Consider the following 22413-nt stretch of genomic DNA (forward strand, 5'->3'; position numbering starts at 1 on the left):
ACGAACCTAGTGGTCCACAAAAATAGTCTACCTATTGCAAACAGGTGTTACATAAAACTTGGCGAGCCAGAGCCAGGAGCCTGTTGTACAGATAGTGCAGAACAAACTTGATAGAGGGGCTTATTGAGCTAATTCAGAAATGGAAGTAGTGCAAAGTGAAGGTGTTTGCGTTCCCAACGCTGTGATAATCAGTGGTCTCACCCACACTGAGAGAGATGAAGAAGTGATGGAATACCTGGCAAGTTATGGTTCTATCGAACGAATGGTCCATATTGATGACCCTAAAACAGAGTTTCACAGACAACTCATCATTGAATTCAGGCATGACTCCGCGATGCAGTCTTTTGAACCCTCTCTTCCCTGTACTTTGCAGAGCCCTACCTCATCTGATGTTACTTATAAAATTGAGTCTCTCGCCAGTGTGTATACACCTGCAGCCAGCAGTAGTGCAACCCACACTTTCATAGAAGGGCTACGAGGAATTTCAAAAGTAACAGGCAAGCCAATTGAAGAGCTTTTGCAGCAAGAGTTAGCTAAACTTACAGTCTCTGCTGTATCACTTCCACAGACTGAATCTGAGTTTCCAGCAACTGAGCCTGACCATGAAGGTGCCCAGGAACCAGTAGTTGAGTCAACCCAAATTAAGACTGCAGCCCCACATGGTGATGACAAGCCATCAAAGGAATCCACTCTCTTTCAGAGGAAATCAAACATTTCTTTGCCACGGCTTAGTGCATCAACTTCAAAGCTCAATGCTGATGTGGGCACCCCACTGAAAATAACTATAGATAATGTGACTCCAGCTGAAGTGCAGCGACTAGTTGTGGAGCATATTGTAAGAAGTGAAGATTCTCCTTCACATTCCCTTGCTTCTGTACGCTTGAGACCCTTCTCAGGAAAGCCCTCACACTCAGCTAATGAGTTAGACTATGATACTTGGCGCACAAATGTCGACTTTCTCTTGACTGATCCCACTCTCTCAGATGTGCAACGCTCACGACGAATGTTAGACAGTCTCCTCCCACCTGCAGCTGATATTGTGAAACACTTAAGTCCTCATTCCCCTCCAAGTGATTATCTTGAGCTCCTAGACTCAGCTTTTGGTACCGTGGAGGATGGAGACGAGCTCTTTGCAAAGTTTATGGGCACATTCCAAAATGCTGGTGAGAGACCATCAGAATTCTTGCACAGGCTACAAAAGGTTTTGAATGCAGCCATAAAAAGAGGTGGTGTTCTTGCCGTTGAGCGTGATCGGCACTTGTTAAAACAATTCTGCCGGGGGTGCTGGGACAATGCTTTAATAACTGAGCTCCAGCTAGAGCAGAAACGGAAAAATCCACCTGCATTCTCTGATTTACTGCTGTTGCTGCGAACAGAAGAAGATAAGCAAGCTATAAAAGCAGTGCGGATGAACCAACACTTAGGCATTGCCAAACAATCCTCTGGACCCACGAGGCGCGTCGTGTCGAATCTTCACTCTATCAGTCCTGCGGTTTCTGCTGAAAAGTGTGATGAAGTGAAGGAATTAAAGCGACAGGTAGCTGAGCTACAAAATCAAATCGCCTCAATGAAACTGTCTAAGAAATTCAAAGAGTCCAAGCCAAAGGAGTCAAGGTCAGCCAATGCACCCCCCTCTAAGCCAAACAAAGGGGTCAGCCCCCAACACGACAAGCAAACTAAGCCAAGACCCTGGTATTGTTTTCGTTGTGGGGAGGATGGCCATATAGCATCTCACTGTGAGGATAGCCCGAATCCTTCCTTGGTTGGTGCCAAGAACCGCCAGTTGAAAGAAAAGCAGGCACATTGGGAGAGATGTAACAAAGCTCCAGATTCCAAAGATTTAAACTAATTCCAGTTCCTGTTACGGGACAAAGAGGAACTGGAGAAATCATTCAATGTCCCAGAGATGACCTTGTAATATCTGCCTCGGTGGACCATGATTCCATTCGCGAATGCAAAAGACTTCCACCTGGTCTTATTGGAACTAAATGCACTGCAAGAGTGATGGTTGCTGACAAAGAGATTAATTGTCTTCTTGATACTGGGTCACAAGTGACCACTTTTCCTTTCTCATTTTATCAAGATGCCTTTGGAAATCAAGCCATACAACCTTTGCACAACTTGCTTGAGATTGAAGGTGCAAACGGCTGTCAAGTTCCTTACTTGGGTTACATTGAAACGTCAATAACCTTTCCGGAGGAATTTGTGGGGTCAGATATAGAAGTGCAGACTCTTGCGTTGATCGTCCCAGATAGCAGACCTAATGGTCAAGTGCTCATAGGCACTAACACCCTGAATTCCCTTTATTCTGAGTATACATCTTCTAAACCTCTGTATCACCAGCCCATGCCCCAGGGTTACCGAGCAGTTTTGCAGGTTCTTGAGTTCATGCACAGGCAGGGTGTCTGTGATAGTCTGGGATGGGTGAGTTTGAACTGTCAAGCCCCTGAAACCATTCCTGCTGGGAAGACAGTAGTTCTTGAAGGGTCAGTTCGAATGTCTAACCCAGTGAATGACCGATGGGTTATTGTGGAAGCCCCACAAAGATCAACTTTGCCTGGTGGAATATTGGTGTCAAGTTGCTTGCTTACTCTTCCTGTCAAAGGGAATTGCTTACCCATTGTTCTGAAGAATGAGTCTCAGCATGATGTGATCATTCCACCAAAAATTCTGGTAGCTGAAGTGAATTCTATTCAGAGTGTCATACCCAAGAGTCAGGATACTGTGTTGACATCACCTTTTGTTAGCCAGGCAAAGTCGGCAGAAGACTCAAAAGTTGAATTTAACTTTGATGACTCACCGTTGACTCCTGAATGGAAGGAAAGAGTGACAAGAAAGCTTAATTCATTGCACGAAGCCTTTGCATGCCATGATCTTGATTTTGGTCACACCACCAAGACAAAACACCATATCCGACTGCATGTTGAGACGCCCTTTAAGCACAGAGCCAGACCCATTCACCCTAAAGACATCCAAGCTGTCCGGAAACATCTACAAGAACTGCTAGATGCTGGGATCATTAGGGAGTCAGAGTCTCCATTCTCTTCCCCAATCGTGGTTGTGAGGAAGAAGAATGGGGAGGTAAGGCTGTGCATCGATTATCGAAAGCTGAACCTCCAAACTATTAAAGATGCTTATGCTCTACCCAACCTGGAAGAGACGTTCTCTGCTTTGACTGGGTCTTGTTGGTTTTCTGTTTTAGACCTCAAGTCTGGGTATTATCAGATCGAGGTAGAAAAAGCTGATAAGCCGAAGACTGCTTTTGTTTGTCCCCTGGGGTTCTGGGAATTTAATAGGATGCCCCAGGGGGTCACAAACGCACCTAGCACGTTCAAGCGACTAATGGAGCGCTGCATGGGGGGCATCAATCTGAAAGAGGTTCTAGTCTTTATAGATGATCTCATAGTCTTTTTTGCGACATTAGAAGAGCATGAGGAAAGGCTCCTGCGGGTTCTTCAGCGTCTAAAAGATTACGGTCTCAAGTTGTCACCCGAAAAATGTAAATTTTTCCAGACATCGGTGAGGTACCTAGGGCACATTGTGTCAGAAAATGGTGTTGAGACGGATCCTGATAAGATCAAGGCCCTAAAAACCTGGCCAAGTCCGACGAACTTGAAGGAACTCAGGTCTTTCCTTGGTTTCGCAGGGTATTACAGGAGATTTATCAAAGACTTCTCCAAAATAGTGAGACCCCTTAACAACCTTACTTCTGGATACCCTCCGCTTCGCAAAACAAGGAAGACACAAGAGACAAAAGGTCAATACCTGAACCCTAGAGAACCCTTCAAACAGCGCTGGACAGCTATTTGTCAGCAAGCTTTTGATGAAATTATTAACAAACTCACCTCTGCTCCTGTTTTGGGTTTTGCAGACCCTAAACTTCCGTACATTTTACACACTGATGCGAGCACAACAGGTTTGGGAGCTGCATTATACCAGGAGCAAGATGGAAACATGAGGCCGATTGCTTTCGCTAGTAGGGGTTTGTCACTTAGCGAGCGTCGCTATCCAGCACACAAACTCGAATTCCTCGCTTTGAAGTGGGCTGTAACTGACAAGTTCCATGATTATCTCTATGGAAGTCAGTTTACAGCTGTCACCGACAGTAACCCACTTACCTATGTCCTAACTACTGCGAAGTTGGATGCAGCCAGCTATCGCTGGTTATCTGCTCTTTCTACTTACTCATTCTCCTTGAAGTATCGGGCAGGGAAACTTAACCTCGATGCTGATGGCTTATCCAGGCGTCCTCATGAAGTGACTGCTGACCTTGTCTCAAGAAAGGAACAAGAAAGGATTGATAAGTTCCTTACCTTACATTTTGAAAACCCAGAAACAACAAGCCTTTCACGGGATGAGGTTGAAGCCATCTGGGATAAGCACATGATTTGTTCCATGCCTGGAGATGATGTGGAAGGTGTAAGTGGACGAGCAGTGCTAGTCCAGTCTCTTGCTATGAGTTCTAGTGCTGTGCCGAGCAGCTACGAGGAAGAAGAACATGGAGTTTCACTCATACCTCATCTGTCAGTTCAGGAACTAATCGATATGCAAAGCGCTGACTCAACTATCTCTCAAATTATTGTTCACCTAGAATCAGGAGAGAAACCACCTCCCACCGTGAGAGGAGAACTCCCAGAGCTTTCTCTTATGATGAGAGAGTGGAATCGCTTTGTGCTCCTGGATGGGGTATTGTACAGGAAAAGACAGGATGGAGAGGTTCTAACCTATCAGTTAGTGTTACCCAAAGAGCTCAGAGCAACTGTCTTAACAAATCTCCATGATGAGATGGGCCACATGGGGATGGATCGTACCCTTGATTTAGTAAGGTCCCGATTTTATTGGCCAAAAATGGCATTGGACATCGAGCAAAAGATCCAAACTTGTCCTCGTTGTGTGGTTCACAGAGCGCACCCAGAGAAAGCAGCTCCGCTTGTCAACATACGAACAACCCGACCTTTAGAGTTGCTGTGTATGGATTTTCTTTCTTTGGAGCCGGATCGAAGCAACACTAAAGACATACTTGTAATAACAGATCACTTCACAAAGTATGCAGTGGCAATACCAACTGCCAATCAAAAGGCTCGAACCGTCGCCAAAGCCCTATGGGACAATTTCATTGTTCACTACGGATTCCCAGAAAGATTACACAGTGATCAAGGTCCTGATTTTGAATCACACACTATAAAGGAGCTCTGTGCCATCGCTGGGATCAAGAAGGGAAGAACAACACCCTATCATCCACGTGGTAATCCTGTGGAGAGATTTAACAGGACACTTTTGAACATGTTGGGTAGCATGAACGACGAACAAAAAGTTCACTGGCGCGACTTTGTCAAACCTCTCGTTCATGCGTACAATTGTACAAAAAATGATGTTACAGGGTTTACCCCTTACGAACTGATGTTTGGAAGACAGCCTCGACTCCCTATCGACCTAGCTTTTGGTCTCCCTACCACCGGCAAACAACTCTCACACTCCCAATATGTGTCAAACCTTAAAAAGCATCTTGAGGAGAGTTATCAAATTGCTACCTGCAATGCACTCAAGAACGCTGAAAGAAACAAGAAGAGGTTCGACAGACATGTTGTTGATTCTACTTTGGAAGTTGGTGACCGAGTTTTAGTGAGACAGGTTCGTTTGCGAGGGAAACACAAACTCGCAGATAAATGGGAGCCATCTGTTTATATCGTGGTACGTCGGGCTGGTGAACTTCCAGTATACACAGTAAGACCTGAAGGAAAAGAAGGATCAGTACGTACCTTGCATCGAGATCTTCTGCTTCCCTGTGGATTTCTCCCTGTGACAAGCGAGATGGTGTCTAATCCACCAAAACCTGTTCCAAAGCCTAGAACACGTCAACAGGCCAGAGATGAAAATTCCAATAAGGATAGTGCAGACGATACTGCAGAGACAATGGAAGATGAAGTTCCAGAGTTCTGGATGAGAATCCCTACTGTTGAAAAGTCTCCTCAAGAAGCATCGGGTACTCTTACACCTACCTTGAACCCTCCGGTGAGATGCCCTCAGCAGTTTGATTGCCCTCAATTGTCCTCAACAGTTCATGGTAGTGAGAAACTGCCTGTGGAGATGGATCCTGTTGGACAAGAGGTAGGCTGGGACAATTCACACACTGAAAAGATGCTTGAAGAAGTTATGAATCAGCTGACTGAATCGGATAAAATGTTAGAGAAAGGTGAATTGTCAGAGAATCAGCTAAGTGGAAACTTACCTGAAAGTCCAGCTGAGGAAGGGCAAGAGAGTGATCAAGTGGAAATCGGAGAGGAAACTGAAATACCAGTTGATTCTTCGTCTAATGCTGAAAAGATTGAACTGTCTCAAGAGCCAGAATGTTCAATAAGACATTCCCAAAGGCAAAGAGAAAAGCCCGAAAGACTGCAGTATAGAGAGTTGGGAAATCCACTAATATCTGTTGCCCAAGCACTTTTCCATGGCCTTACCACTGCCTTTACAAACTCTCTAAATGGAGTTGACCTTGTTGAAACATCCTTACCCCAAATCTTTGATGTGCCAGTTACATGCCAGCCAGTAAGAGCTAATGCAACGGGACGTGCATAGATTCTGGAGGGGAGGGTGTAGCACAGGTGATTTAGATACATAGTAGTGACAAGAGATACAATACATAACACAGTAGTGCTCATTTATGTTGATTTTATTAAGATTTATAATTTATTTGATTACAAAACAAGAAGAAAAAATATTTCTGAAAAGAAAGAAACGGAAAAAAATTGTTTTTGTATGTGTTTTAATTTATTTTTGAGTTTTTCATCTGGTTACGTCATGTATATGAAAATAGAGTACTGCCCCTTTAAGCCTGCTCTTTCTAGAACGTGCTCTCGTACAGAGGGAGAATTGAATCCTCCATTTTGAGAAGAGTGTTAGAGCAGAGCTCCTGTGGGTAATGTGTCTGAACATCGTTATTCTGAGACCAAATATTTGATAAAAGACATCACTAAACAAGGATTTGGTGAGTGTTAATGTGTTTTTGTATGTTTATGGTGGAAGCGAGATAAATGCTGGTTTAATAACGATCGGTAAATTAGTTACATGGAATTGTGTGACGAAGTTCTAGATAGCATGTGTTTTAAGTGAAGTCTTGAGTTTGTGATAGTGTATATATGGTTTAATATGAGTTTTATCTAAACTTCTTTTGTGTGGTTATCATTTGTAATTTTATTTTGGTTATTGCTGTAATGTGATGACACTGCAGCTTACCGCTGTCTTAAAATTATTTCCCTCTGAAATAAGAAGATAGAAGTTTTAAGTAATTTTGTTATCGTTTTGACCTAAAATACAGGTCAGGTTTTTGTTCCTGTGGAAACAATTTCTGGATATTTCCTTTGATGGCGAGCCCCCATGGATCTGGACACTAGACTATCTGATTGAGTAGGCCAAAACCCCCGTTTTGTGAACTCTATTTCTGCAAATTTGAGGTGGGATCTTCACACATTTTTTCTTCTTTCTTCAATATTTTCCTATCACTTGAGACAGTGATTCAAATTTTTCTGGATCAGGTTCAAAGGACTGGACTTTTGATTTTTTTTTTTCCAAAAGAAAAATCGTCTTCCTTAAATTTTTTTTGAGGGAAAACAAGACTAACCCTGACTGAAAAAAATTAAGAACTGTTCAGCTTGAATTTCGTTTATTTTTTTTGGCCTATTTGTATTTCATTTTTGATTGATTGATTGAGCTTTATATTCATACCCAACTATTGGATGAATGTGAACAAGATTTATTTGACATACATATAAGTGTGTTAATTTATAAAGGTGCACCTATAGGGTTTTGTGAGATCTAACTTTTGTATATTGTTCATTGTATTGATGTTATTTTTCTTCTAATTTTCTCTCACTGAGTGTTTACAACAAATTTATTTAATTATTATTTTTACACTTTAAATAGTAAATAGTCGGCTGATATCAAAAGAAGTCCTGATTTATTTTATCTGTACTTATCTTTAAACTACGATCATCTCAGGCTCCCTAGACGAACCTAGTGGTCCACAAAAATAGTCTACCTATTGCAAACAGGTGTTACAAATATATATACTGATTTTTGTAACTGTTGGTAAAACGAACCCACCCACTTTTGTCAAACGCATGTTGAAAGTGACACACTTCCTGCTGCCAGTTGGAGGCGCTATAACTTTGACTCACAATAGTTACATCCATCTGATCTGCCTCTTACCACGAACATACTGCTAAAGTTTCATCAAGATCAGTTAATGTATGCAGAAGTTATAACACTTCGTCTCCTCTCTTTTCTCGCTATAAATTTGTTTCCTCACCACGGCCAAACCGTTCGAGATATCAAAAATCCGTCCGCAATTTAGCATTCTCAATGTCTTGACTTCATGCTGACTGAGTTTGGAGGTGATTGAATGAATTCTGTAGGAGGAGTACATCACATTCCACAGCAAGCGTTTTCCAAACAACCCATAATAGCCGACTTCCTGTTGGGCTGGCGTGAAACTTGACAGAGGGAAAGTTGTTCGGCCCGATGAAATCTATATGTGTACCGAGTTTCATATTAATTCATGCAAGCGTGTTTGATATATGGACCAAGTTTTCAGACCCTGTTCAAGAGGGCGCTGTTGAGCCCCCCTGCCACGCCCGTTTCTGAAACTTTTCACATGTCTACTGGCTAATAAATATTATGTGTCTGTCGAGTTTCATCCAATTTCAAACATGTTAAGAGTCTCAAACGCATCCGAAAAGAATATTAAAACTTGATGCGTTGCCACGGCAACAGTATCTAAGATATCAATAATCCTTTCACAGGTCTACATCTGCCCTGTGTTTACATTATACACATAAAGTTTGAAGCAAATCGGGTAAAATTAAGAGGGTGACTTCAAAGCATTTTGAAAGTGACACACTTCCTGGTGCCAGTTGGTGGCGCTATAACTTTGACTCACAATAGTCACATCCATGTGATCGGCCTCTTACAGCGAACACACTGCTGAAGTTTCATCAAGATCAGTTAATGTATGCAGAAGTTATAACACACTTCCTGTGTCCCATTATTCGCCATAAATTCGTTTCCTCGCCACGGCCAAACCGTTCGAGATATCAAAAATCCGTTCGCAAGAATTCATCCTCAATGTCTTGACTTTATTCTCACCGAGTTTGGTGGCGATCGGATGAAATCCCTAGGAGGAGTATTTCACATTCCATTGTATGCGTTTTCCAAACAACGTATAATAACCGACTTCCTGTTGGGCTTTTGTAAAACTTAGAGCACGAAAGTTGTTCGGCCCGATGAGATCTATATGTGTACTGAGTTTCATATTATTACATGCAAGCGTGTTTGATTTATGGACCAGGTTTTCGGACCCCATTCCAGGGGGCGCTGTCGAGCCCCCCTGCCACGCCCCAGTACCAGCTTCAGCCCGGCCCTGATGGCCGCAGTTTCTGACGTGTGTGCAAAATTTCAAGAGTTTTTGAGCATGTTAAGGGCCCCAAAAGTGGCAAAAAGGCAAAAAAAAATAATGAAGAAAAAAAAAATAAAAAAAAAAATAATAATCCTTACGGAAACAATAGGGCCTTCGCCCTTTCAGGGCTTGGGCCCTAAAAATCCTTACGGAAACAATAGGGCCTTCGCCCTTTCAGGGCTTGGGCCCTAATAACAAATAATCCTCCCGAAAACAATAGGGCTCTTCGCCCTTTCAGGGCTTGGGCCCTAATAATCCTACCGAAAACAATAGGGCCTTCACCCTTTCAGGGCTTGGGCCCTAATAATAATCCTTACGAAAACAATAGGGCCTTCGCCCTTTCAGGGCTTGGGCCCTAATAATAATCCTACCGAAAACAATAGGGCCTTCGCCCTTTCAGGGCTTGGGCTCTAATAATAATCCTACCGAAAACAATAGGGCCTTCGCCCTTTCAGGGCTTGGGCCCTAATAATAATCCTAACGAAAACAATAGGGCTCTGCGCCCTTTCAGGGCTTGGGCCCTAATAATCCTACCGAAAACAATAGGGCCTTCGCCCCCTTTCAGGGCTTGGGCCCTAATAATCCTAACGAAAACAATAGGGCCTTCGCCCTTTCAGGGCTTGGGCCCTAATAATCCTACCGAAAACAATAGGGCCTTCGCCCTTTCAGGGCTTGGGCCCTAATAATCCTACCGAAAACAATAGGGCCTTCGCCCTTTCAGGGCTTGGGCCCTAATAATCCTACCGAAAACAATAGGGCTCTGCGCCCTTTCAGGGCTTGGGCCCTAATAATAATAAATAATCCTACCGGAAACAATAGGGCCTTCGCCCTTTCAGGGCTTGGGCCCTAATAATAATAAACAATAATCCTACCGAAAACAATAGGGCCTTCGCCCTTTCAGGGCTTGGGCCCTAATAAAACAATACACAGCACAGGTAACAGGGGCAGACGGCTGGCCACACACAGGGGCGCCATCTTGGTCATCTTGTGTTCCTGCAACAAGGAAGCCGAGTGTTTTCAAACTCTTCCTGGCAAATGATGAGAACAAGACACAACTCTGTAAACTGCTACTTGAGGTGTGGGGCAGCAAAGCATCTGCATCACGGCTGGAGAAATGTGGAACAGCAGTGGTAGTCGTTGAAGGCAAAGCATATCAGTTGGAGTCATCGGGTGGCAATGTGAGTATTTTGACAGTCTTTCTCACTATTCTTCTTTATTAGAAACTTTTGGAAAATATTTAGCCAAGCCCAGTTATAGATGAGAAACTGATAAAGTGGTGTCTTACTATATACTATCACACCTTACTCAATAACTTGTTTCAGGTGACCACATGTGAGATACCTCAGCTGGAGTCAACCCAGGAAGAGACTGACACCCGGGTTGTTCTGTACCTGCTGTATGCCGCTCAACTGGGGCACAAGGTGGCTGTGGTGAGGACTCCAGACACAGACATTTTCTTCATCCTCCTGCACCACGCCCAATCCGTCCCGCTGACCATCTACGTCAACATTGGGACCGAAAAGCAGAGGCGGATCCTAAATGTCAGCGAACTGGCAGAATGTAAGGGGGTAGACTACTGCACAACAATACTTGGCCTATACGTCTTCACAGGAGAAGACCTTACAAGTACCTTTAGAGGCAAAGGGAAGGTTGGGCCTCTGAAAAAGCTGCAGAGTAATCCAAAGTACCATGCAGCCTTCAAGTGAGTATTTTTAGTCAGTTATTCTGTAGCATGTAATGGCAATTAATGCTGAACATAGGTATTGATACATTGTGACTTTGTAATACTATAATTATTTATGTCCTCAGAAAACTTGGTGATCAGTGGTCTGTGGAGCCAGATGTGGTGGAGGACATCGAGGTATTTACATGTGTAATGTATGGCCAGGCCCGCAAAAAAATCTGTGAACAACGTGCGCAGCATCATGCTGAAAAAAATTATTGGAGAGGATGAGACGCTTACCACCAGATTCAAGGTGGATCTGTCCCGGCTCCCGCCCTGCAGAGACAACCTGGTCCCACACATCAACCGTGTCAACCACCGTCTGGCCAACTACAAGAGAGCAGCCACACCGATATTCTGGTGTCCCAAGCCCTATGATCCTGGCCAAGGCTGGGAAAAGACTGAAGAGGGTACCCTGGAACCAGTGTGGTCTTGTGGGCCTATCCTCCCCACTTTACTCACTGACTTGCTGGAGGAAACAGTCGAGGAGATGGATGGAGATGGTGAAGAAGACGAGGCGCAAGAGGTCGATTATGAAGACCTGCTGTATGATGAATAGACATCATTGCCCTTGACCTTTTGACCTTTGATTAGAATCACTTTTTTCTATTTCAGTTTATTCTAATGGGGATTTGTTATACCCTATATATACACATATTTGACTATATGAGTGGTTTTCAGTTTTGTTTCAATAAATATAATACCAATATAACGGTTTGAATAGTAACTCCTTATTATGGGAGATGTTCATTTGGACCAACATGTGACAATATTTCAAGTAGGGATCATCAACATTTGCTTATTAGATATCATAAAGACTATAAAAATACAAAAGTTAGAAAACATATATCAATAGGGTCCATAGGGGAGGAGTTCCAGTGATCCAATGTCACAGATTTTTTACTTTTTTTTTTGCGTTTATTTGAGTTTTAATGCACCATACATCATCTAATCATGACAATCCTCATATATATCAATTCCTCATGCAAAGACAAAGAGAAAATGGGGTGGATTGTGTCTGTTGGATGTATTGTTCAAATTGTAGATTTAAAGTTTTCATTTTTCACAGCCGAAAATCAAGCACGGACACAAAAGATGATACAAAAAATCACACATGGGACAATAATTTGCGTGGGGAACATCAAAATTCCGTTACTAGACACCTTAAGGATTACAAAAAACTAAGTTAAAAAAATATACCTTTCGGGTGCAGGTGAACTACCAGACTATAATAATATTTTGCGGAAATGTCGCCACAGGTAAGGTTTCCCAATGTGCGTGGGTTGGCAAATACGCTTTCCATAAACATATACGAGCTCATTCAAATACATTTAACCCCCTCCATAAACATTAAACTCTTGAGGACAGATCTGGCATGATCAGTGCAGTGTACCCGAATTCCTATAATTGCTGCAGATGTCCAGTAGGATTCATCTTTAAAGCCTTCAGGCCATAGATGTGTCTTTGTATGTATGGGTAGTCTTTGTGATGTTTTTTAAGCTGGGAATCTTGTATGTTCACATGAGTGATTGTGATAATCTAGTGGCGACAGATCCAAGGTGATTCAGCGGTAAATAGGTCATCATTCTGGGTCACATTCTGTATACACTGCAGGATTTAAACAGGATCAAAACTATGAGATTATTCTAGTCATTATGATATTAGATGTATGGATATTGAGTGGATATTTAGCATGAGAGTCTAACTGCAACAACCTAAACAAGACTTCTCTTTTTTCTTTTTTGAAGTTTGTGTTCCTCACTTACATTCTGGGATTGGGATGGCTAGGCATCTTTGGCTTCTCTGCGGTGCCTGTTTTCCTCTTTTATAACATGTGGATCACGTGTGGTGCCATGAAGTCCCCTATTGCCAATCTCACCTCTGTGGACAACATCTGTGTCGATGTGCGGCAGTATGGTAAAAAAAAAACTTGAGATTGAATCATTAGATAATACTTGGTTATATTGATTTGCAAAATCAACATCAATTTACAATGTAAGAAGTAAGTGATTTTAAAAGAATGTTAACTAGTGTACACTTCCTTTTACAAATACAATCAGCCATTTCCTTCCCTGTCATTTACTGAAAGCCCTACCAGTGGCAAACTATACAACCATTCATTCCATTTAATAATATGTAACTATTCAAGTGTATTGCTTTGGTATTCTTTATAATTTTTAGATGGATGTATTTAATACATGTAATCATTTTCAGGAATCATCCCATGGAACGCTAGCCCTGGTAAAGCCTGTGGGTCCACACTAAGCGACATCTGCAATACTAGTGAGGTAAAGATTTACCTCATTTGTCCCTGAAGATCATCACATATGTACTGGAAGGAAGATAATTTAACCCTGTGAAGCCTGACATGAAATAATAGTCAGAAAAGTTGTTTAAATTTGTTTAACTGTTTACTGAAAAAAAAGAAAAAAGATGAAATTCTGATAGCCTGTAATGTAAATGAATGAGATTTTTTTAAATTACAGTATAGCAGACTACTGACTACTGCATGTAAATATCAGTTGTCACTACTGTATATATCCTAGAGCTGCACGATTCATCATTAAAAAAATCATGATCTCATTTCTAAATGACAGCGATTCGCCTGTCTCTATTAAAGGATTACTTCACTTCAGAATTAAAATGTTTATTTTAAATGAGTAATATCACATTTTGTGCGGCTTGGTCTGTTGTCTTGTGTTTGTTATGTTTTTTCATAGTAATGCTAGTAATTGATTGCATAACATTTCATTGCAGTTCTATCTGTCCTACCATCTTTATATTGTTGCCTGTGCTGGAGCTGGTGCCACTGTGATCGCGCTGGTAAGATTTCATGTTAAATGTTCATTTAATTGTTTTCTTAAGTAACTTGTTTATATCAAGAATAATAGTTGAAAATGGTCTAAAATTGCTTAGTAAAGAATTGCGTTGATGTGTAGTGAAAATGGTACTATATAGTGCCATGGTACTATTTTGCAATATTCTATCATCAGTTCAGGATCTTTAGGCACAGATTGACCTAGCGTACATGCTTTTATGGGGAAGTGGTGCAACTTCTGTTGTAAAGTTGCTACTGTACTTATAAAACAATGTTTGGTCTCACCCACTGGTTTGTCTCTCTTCCATTTAGCTCATCTATGTGATGGCCACAACGTATAACTTTGCTGTGTTGAAGTTTAAGAGCTACGACCACAGTCACACCACAAAATTTTGAACTCTTTGTACGAGGGCAACTGCAAAGTCTGCGAAAGTTGTTCTCAAAGATAGAGAGAAAAAGAGATAGAGTGTAAAAGAGGTCAGGAAAAAGATAAGGTAGAGAATAAATAGAGAATTGTTAATTCTAATAGCATTGGACTTATTGTATAGACAATGTAGTGCATATTAATGTTATTGTCTAATGTTTCTGTACTAGTTTGACAAAGTGTGATCTTTTGACGAAACAAGGACAATACATTTCACTCACTTAATGTTTTCCATACATTTTTACCTGTGTTAATCTAGGACCTATTTAATCAAGTACAATCCAGAATAATGTATCTTATTTAAAGTTAATGGGTCTCATTCATGAAACCCGAGCAGAACAAATTTTTGTGTAAATCGTGTGTAAAGTGGTTCTGGCGTAAATTTTCGGATTCATTAAAATGTTTGTATTTTCCAAATGTTAGGTTAGTACGAAAGAAATCTACACCTGCTCCCAGCCACGCGTAAATAGTGTTTAACATCCGAACGTTTTGCTCATTAATAAGGCTGCATTTTAATTCACCTTAATCGGGTACATATTTACACAGCATTTTGAAAAAATATTATATATAGTAATTATGACCGCTGCTAGCGTAGCTAGCGAAAGCGGTCATATAGGGATTGTCAAATTTTTTTTTTTTTTTTTTCTATCCTCTAACTGAATTTTTCGTCAACGATACCAGGGACACCGAAGCACCGGGGAACATGAAATTTGGTGGGCATGTAGCCCCACTAGACTTCTACGGAAAAATTTCGTTTGGTCCCCGGGGGCCACTCCCCCCCCCGCGCTGGGCCCCCCCAAAACCAAAAAAATGCATTTTTTCCTAAATAACTACCTGAACCGTGGCACCGAGGATGAAGAAATTTTTATGGTATGTTGGTCTACTAGACTTTTACGGAAAAATTTCGTTTGGTCCCCGGGGGCCACTTCCCCCCCCGCGCTGGGGCCCCCGTAAATTTTTCGTCAACGATACCAGGGACACCGAAGCACCGGGGAACATGAAATTTGGTGGGCATGTAGCCCCACTACACTTCTACGGAAAAATTTCGTTTGGTCCCCGGGGGCCACTCCCCCCCCCCCGCGCTGGGCCCCCCCAAACCCAAAAAAATGCAGTTTTTCCTAAATAACTACCTGAACCGTGGCACCGAGGATGAAGAAATTTTTATGGTATGTTGGTCTACTAGACTTTTACGGAAAAATTTCGTTTGGTCCCCGGGGGCCACTTCCCCCCCTGCGCTGGGGCCCCCGTAAATTTTTCGTCAACGATACCAGGGACACCGAAACACCGGGGAACATGAAATTTGGTGGGCATGTAGCCCCACTAGACTTCTACGGAAAAATTTCATTTGTCCCCGGGGGCCACTCCCCCCCCCACGCTGGACCCCCCCAAACCCCAAAAAATGCAGTTTTTCCTAAATAACTACCTGAACCGTGGCACCGAGGATGAAGAAATTTTTATGGTATGTTGCTCTTAAGGGCCCACATCAACCTAGCCCATAATCACTCATTTGTGATTTGCGCCCCTCCCAAAAAAATGAAAATGCAATATTATTCTGCTTTAATCGCCCCTATCTTCAGTGGAGATGCTCAGAACTGCACCATATTTCATGTGTATGATTAACTTGACATCCTCTGGGGGTATCCTCTGCTAAGTTTCGTAGAATTTCATCCATGGGGGGGTATAAAATAAATTCATTTATGTGCACATTTAGTGACTGTACACTCATCGGCCTGTAGATGGTGCTGTTGAGCGAAGGGTTGCTGGTTTAGGATGATACTGTCACACACACACATGCAGGAATACAAACAAACGCAAGCATGCACACACACTGACATCCACACGCACAGACACACACCCATACACACACATACAAATCCACATGCACAGACACACACACACAAACACACACGCGCACACATGTACGCACACATACATACACGCACAGACACACACACACACAGACACACACATACACAAACACACACACATACACACACACACACACACACACACACACACACACACACACACACAGACAGACATGCACATACTACTACTTTTTTTAGGTATATACATAAACACGCAATACAGCCAAATTACTCCACGTCATTTATTTTTGTGGAAAGCCAGTGCAGGCCTGAGCGGCGGTCATATTTTGAACCGCGATGCGGTACATCTAGTTAATAACGGTTTTTCTTTTATTATGAGAGCCAGTAATAGCATCTGCAAACAGAACACAAGTCCGCAAGTCACAAGTGTTGCAGTCAAGCTTCATGTCGAACCCATTTTCTTTTCACTTCTGGGACTGTTCGATTAACAGATGAAACTCCATTAACTGCATCTGTAATATGCTGCCAAGCTTCCTTTTTTTTAGGACCTGATACGCCACTATGTACGCTTGAAAATAAAATGTGGCGTTTTGAATGAACTTCTGACAATAAAACTTCAATTTCTGCATCTGAGAAATTTCTCTTTTTCATTCGCTTTTGAGAAGACATGTTGAAATCCTTCGTTTGGTGTCATAATATGATGCCCATTTAAAGTTGTCAGTCGGATTTAATGGGCGGGATTTATGGTAATTGAGAATGAGCGTGCACGCGCGTCCCATTTACTACTGATTGGAATTCATTAACACACACACACATTTCACTATCACATCTGACGTTTACGAAGTATTTGTGAATCAGGATAAGAGTTTTTGGGAAGGTCTCTTTACGCGCAAATCACTCACAAATTTACTCGTATATTTACGAATGTTTCATGAATGAGACCCAATGAGAAAATGACATTTAAGTAGGCTTAGTGAGAATATAACTCTTCTGTCAGTCCAACAACACCTAATGGACCAGATTAAAACTAGAAAAAAAGTTTTTGATAATTATGTTTCCATTGGATTATGTTCACCCTGAGGCACCAGTAGTCCATAATTCAGTCAGATAGATTTTACTTATGCTACTGTACATGTACCTGTGAAGGGTGTGACTGTACTTTTTAACTCATCATGTGATGTTTTGCATTCATGGAAATGACAAAAAAGTGGCAATATCTTTCAGAGCCTTTATTGTTAGATTCATCCAACTACTTACTTTAGTATTCTGGTTATTATAGAATTCAAACAGTATATAGATTCTGTGCCTTTTGTATCATTCTCAAACCAGTATAGTTCCTGTTTTCTGAAAGAAGAAATAAACAATTATTGTTGAGAAGTTCATTTCTTTTTATTTGATAGATCAGCTCATCTTTTTTTTTAACCTTTCTTTGGATACCACCTGTAGTTCTTACATCTTTTATTTGCTAAATGCTAACACATGAAATAATAATATTTAATGTGATGCTGGATACACTGAAAAAAGTTTATTTAAAGTGCATTTCAATATTGGTCTAATCGAAAATCATGGTTTCTGGGTTTAAACCTGTTTCGTTTGGTTTGTCTAAAAGCAAATAAGACTACCCATAAAACAATTAAAAGACACAATTTTGTTTAAATAGTATTTTCGTGTATTGATGTGCAGAAAACGTTCTGGCTAGCTTTACTGACTGCTGAAATTATTGTGGGTTTTATACATTTTTTTCAAATCAAACTTTGCATGTTTTTGTTTTGGGAAAATAAATATTTTTGATTAATAAATAGAGCTGCACGTTTTATCGTTAAAAGATCACAATCTCGATTTAAACTCCCAGGCTATCTTATTCTTAAATGACAATGATTCAGCTTTGTCTATTAAACCTTTGACAAGTATGATCACAGCGAAACATTTAAATCTGTCCTAAATCTGACCCAGAGAGAACAGCTGTCATGTATAGGTATGAAACAGCTTCACAGTCTTTTCAAATACACAATATCATTATTTGTTACAATAATACAAATTATCACAATTATTACATCAATACACCAGTAAGTGGCAACAAGTGACTTTAAAAAAATGTATGTCATTCAAGAGATTTGTTCAAAAACGCTGATTCATCCAAGCCTTTTTGAGTAAGTTACTGAATCGTTATTTTTTTAAACAGATTTAAAAATATATATTTATTGATAATAATTAAATATTTTTATGCTGCAATTAATGATTTGTCAGAACCTCTAGTACATAACATGTTATTTTGTTCAGAATTGTGGGAGAATCATGATCTCTCTTAAAAAAAAAAAAAAAAGATTTTCAATTTATCCGAAATCATGCAGCTCTAATATTACATAAAAATTGAAGGTTTGAACCAAACCATAAAAATAATTTGAGAAAAAAATATATAAATTTAGCTGTAACTTCGGTGGGTGAAGTGGCTGCAATAAAGCGCACGACAGAGCAAACAACTAAAACAGTCTTTAATAATAATCCAACAAGAGATTTCAGGAGTATAGTATAACAACCACATAAAGACGTAAACAAGACCGAACAAAGAACTGAATGACCTGAAGGCTTAAATAGACTGAGTAATCAAAGGAAAATTAGGAACTATGGAAACTAATAAGCACAGGGAACTCAGGCAAACCAGAACAGGGAAAACAACCAAAACACAATGAAATAAAACAGACACAGAACTACACATTACAGTGACAGTTAAAATATATTATTTCAGTGTATTCTGATCAACTAATAGTGATTTCTGTGTGGTGCAGCTATAATAATTCACTGAGATTAAGTTACTTAATAGGTTCTGAGAGCAACCAATTAATACTGTCTTAACTCTTGTAGCTGGCTTTGGCTCATTAACCCACTCATGACTAATCCTTCCCTCCACCTGTTTCTTCATCTGTCTTGCTCCCTCTCCATCTCTCTGTCTATTTTGTTTGTCTTCTTTCCCATCTCTACTGTTCACAGATCCACTACCTGATGATCCTGGCAGCAAACTGGGCCTACCTAAAGGGAGCATGTCAGCAGACTCATGACTACCAGGACATCAAGACCAGGGATGATCAAGAATTGCAGGATGTGCAGTCACGCTCCAAGGAGGGTCTAAACTCGTACTCATAAACAATTCTCTCTGCTCTGCTCTGTTCTACCCCACCTCTACCTAACCTGCTCTCTAGACCACACCAAAAACACCCATACACAAACACACAGCCGCTGCAATGACCTGCCACTTTCAGATGGAACATTGCACAAACTAACACTGTTAAGTGGTGCGCTATCCTGACTATACATTATAACAGTGCGGTATAAGTTGGCTATAATCATGATGAAACACGTTTAGGCAAGTTGTTTAACATCTGTAACAAATGATAAGTGGAATCATCCATGATACAGTTAATAGTGATATGATGTGTTTTGCTCATCCACTTCATAGAAGACCACTGGTATAAAAGTGTATGTATACTAGTATTGTACTGTCATTTTGCATTGACAATTTTTTTGAATTGGTAGAAAGTGTATGTTCAAGTGTAGAGTCATGGTTATAACTGGGTTATATTTGAAATTATGATGCATTTTCTTGGTGAAGTGCTAATTACATGATAGATTGTCTGCACTAACTCCTCACAAACATTTTACAGGAACTTCCTTTTTGGTGTTTTATACATATATATATATATATATATATATATATATATATATATATATATGTGTGTGTGTGTGTGTGTGTGTGTGTGTGTGTGTGTGTGTGTGTGTGTGTGTGTGTGTGTGTGTGTGTAAATGTGTGAAAGTGAATGAATTTAGTTGTTTTTAAATTATTATTATGGGTGCCAGGTTGTGTATTGAAAATGTCTGTTTATTTAGAATCTTTCTCTGGGCTCTCTCTATCTTAAAGGGGGTCGCACACCGGACGCTTTCGAACACATTATTCTCTATGAGTGTACTCACACCGGCGGCGCCTTTCGGCGTCTGTCCGCGGCGCCCAGCTGACTCAGGACCTTGTTCAAAATCCTGCCGCGCCAGAGCGCCATTTACATAGTTTTACATTAATGTACATTTATTTGTCTCAAATCGTCGTTAATGTATACACTGACTTCACCCTGTGCTGCAATATAGCCTACATTTAGTTTTACATTCATTGACAGAAATCAGCTGCTTGAATGAAAATTGCTGATGTTATCGGATTTTCAGGTGATATTCTCAATTCATTCAGTTAACGGACGCTCTGAGGTAAATTGAATTCAGACTGCAGACTTAGCAACGATTGTATTTAATTGTACAGTACAATCATAACATAGTACAGGCATTATCTTAATTTCATAATGTCCTTAAACATAACAATATTGCTGGCCATAAACCGAAAAAGTGCGCGTCCGGTGTGCGATACCTCGAGTTGTCCTAGACGTGGCGCGACGTGACCCCCTTTAGATATCTGAATTCACCTCTTTTTCCAACTCTTACTTTTTTTTTTTTTTTTTTTTTTTTTTTTTTTTTTGAGGGTTGGGGTAATAATGCCGGTTCTTGACAAATTGCACTAATCTTGTAATAGAAAGCAGATATATTAACACACACATAGCCTACACCAGTAAAAATATTTCTCTGCAGGACATTTTCTCAAACCTGTCAGTCTTGGGTATTATCTAGTACTCAACCCTCAAAATTATATCCAGAAAACAGTATCTGACTGATATATATCTGTGAGGCAGAACAATTTATATGTCTTTGTTTTATGAAAAAATAAATAAAACTAAAAATAGACAAAATTATTTCCTCTTAATGTATAACAGAAACTGCCCTCATCAGCCATACAGGTTTAATACATTCCTTCAGTTTCGTTGCTAAATCTAGGTATTTTCCAGTCTTCTAGAATTTGTTAATATGGCAAGATCAATGTTTACCATGAGATTTATGAAATGGTTGTGACCCCTCTGTGTGAGTTATTGCTATGGACGTGGAACTCTGAAAATGGTTTAAATTTACAGTCAAATGACGCCGCCTTGTTTTTGCAGTGTATCTTTTTCCTAACTGGTTTCTCTCTCTCTTTCTATTACTACTTTTACAATATGACTCTCTTTTTATTGATCTCTCTTTTAACTGAAATAATTCTTCTCTGTAATGTCTCTGTAAATATAAGCATGTTAGTATTGTCCACATATACAATTGTTTTACTACCAATTATATGCCATTTCTTGCTGTATTTTAAATTATGTTAATGCGAGCTTTCGAGAATTAATCTATTAATATACATTATTTATTAATAGATCCATTAATGTCCATTAATCTATTTACCCAGGTTTTGAAAAAGAAAAGGTGTGCCTGGATGTTCTATTGTTCCCTCATTATTGCATGAAGGAAAGATATTTAATTTTGTTTTGCAGTAGGCCTACTTTAAGTAATGTGTATTCCATTGTTCTAATGAACTACAATTTAGTGTCCTCCCCCCAAAACAATTCACTGTATCTTGATGGAAATTGTAGTCTTAGATGTTTCATAGTCCATTTTAATTTGAAGTCAGATGTTTTATGAATCCTGTATAGTGATTTTTGTAACCTTCTCTAGTAAAACATTTTCTATGATCTATATGAACTGTTTTGTGTTATAAAAAAAAAAAAAAAAACACCTGTGCAAAAGATAGAGGAGCACCTTCAAATATTTGCCATACTGTCTTATTACTTCACTGCATTGCAAGGTAACTATCATCATTTCTATTAAGTCCTTCTGCAGTTTGTGCATATAAAATGTGTATTTTGTCGTAATTGCGCCACCTGGTGTAGGAATGAGAACATTGTGCCCTTATTTTTATTATTAAAAATATCTCAACATTACCCTTAACTTTTCAGAGAGAAAAAAAAAAAAAACATGGTACAACACAATAAAAATTATAATCTATAATCAAATACTTTTAATTTAGTAATAGTTCAGTGAAATATGAACAAATAAAAAAAAAAATGCAAATTCAGAGAGCATACAGGATCATTATGAGAATCATTTTGTGACAGAAATTATGCACAGATGTCTGATACATGTAAAAGGAAATTCACACCTAAATGTCTTGGAATGGTATAAGTTTTCACATTCAAGCATATTCAAAAAATAAATTATCCCATTCAAACTGAAATGATAATTAATTAGTGCCTGAGCACTGATGGT

General features: G+C 40.1%; 1 protein-coding gene across 2 annotated transcripts in view; it reads left to right on the forward strand.

Moving 5' to 3' along the window:
- gpm6ba (glycoprotein M6Ba) overlaps positions 1 to 19386 on the forward strand; it is a gene marked incomplete at its 3' end in the record, with an annotated part of 171903 nt that extends 152517 nt beyond the window's left edge. The window contains exons 4-7 of one of the 2 annotated variants that reach the window (XM_081394609.1): positions 12923 to 13091; positions 13389 to 13462; positions 13932 to 13997; positions 19234 to 19386. In XM_081394609.1, the coding sequence (XP_081250735.1) occupies positions 12923 to 13091; positions 13389 to 13462; positions 13932 to 13997; positions 19234 to 19386 (462 nt within the window). Of the gene's footprint in view, positions 1 to 12922; positions 13092 to 13388; positions 13463 to 13931; positions 13998 to 14304; positions 14408 to 19233 lie in introns of those variants that run through there. The other variant, XM_081394610.1, reaches the window with a different exon arrangement.
- Positions 19387 to 22413: the final 3027 nt, after the last annotated feature.

This window comes from Scardinius erythrophthalmus, assembly GCF_964197995.2.
Source record: "Scardinius erythrophthalmus genome assembly, contig: HAP1_SCAFFOLD_51, whole genome shotgun sequence".
Taxonomy (NCBI): domain Eukaryota; kingdom Metazoa; phylum Chordata; class Actinopteri; order Cypriniformes; family Leuciscidae; genus Scardinius; species Scardinius erythrophthalmus.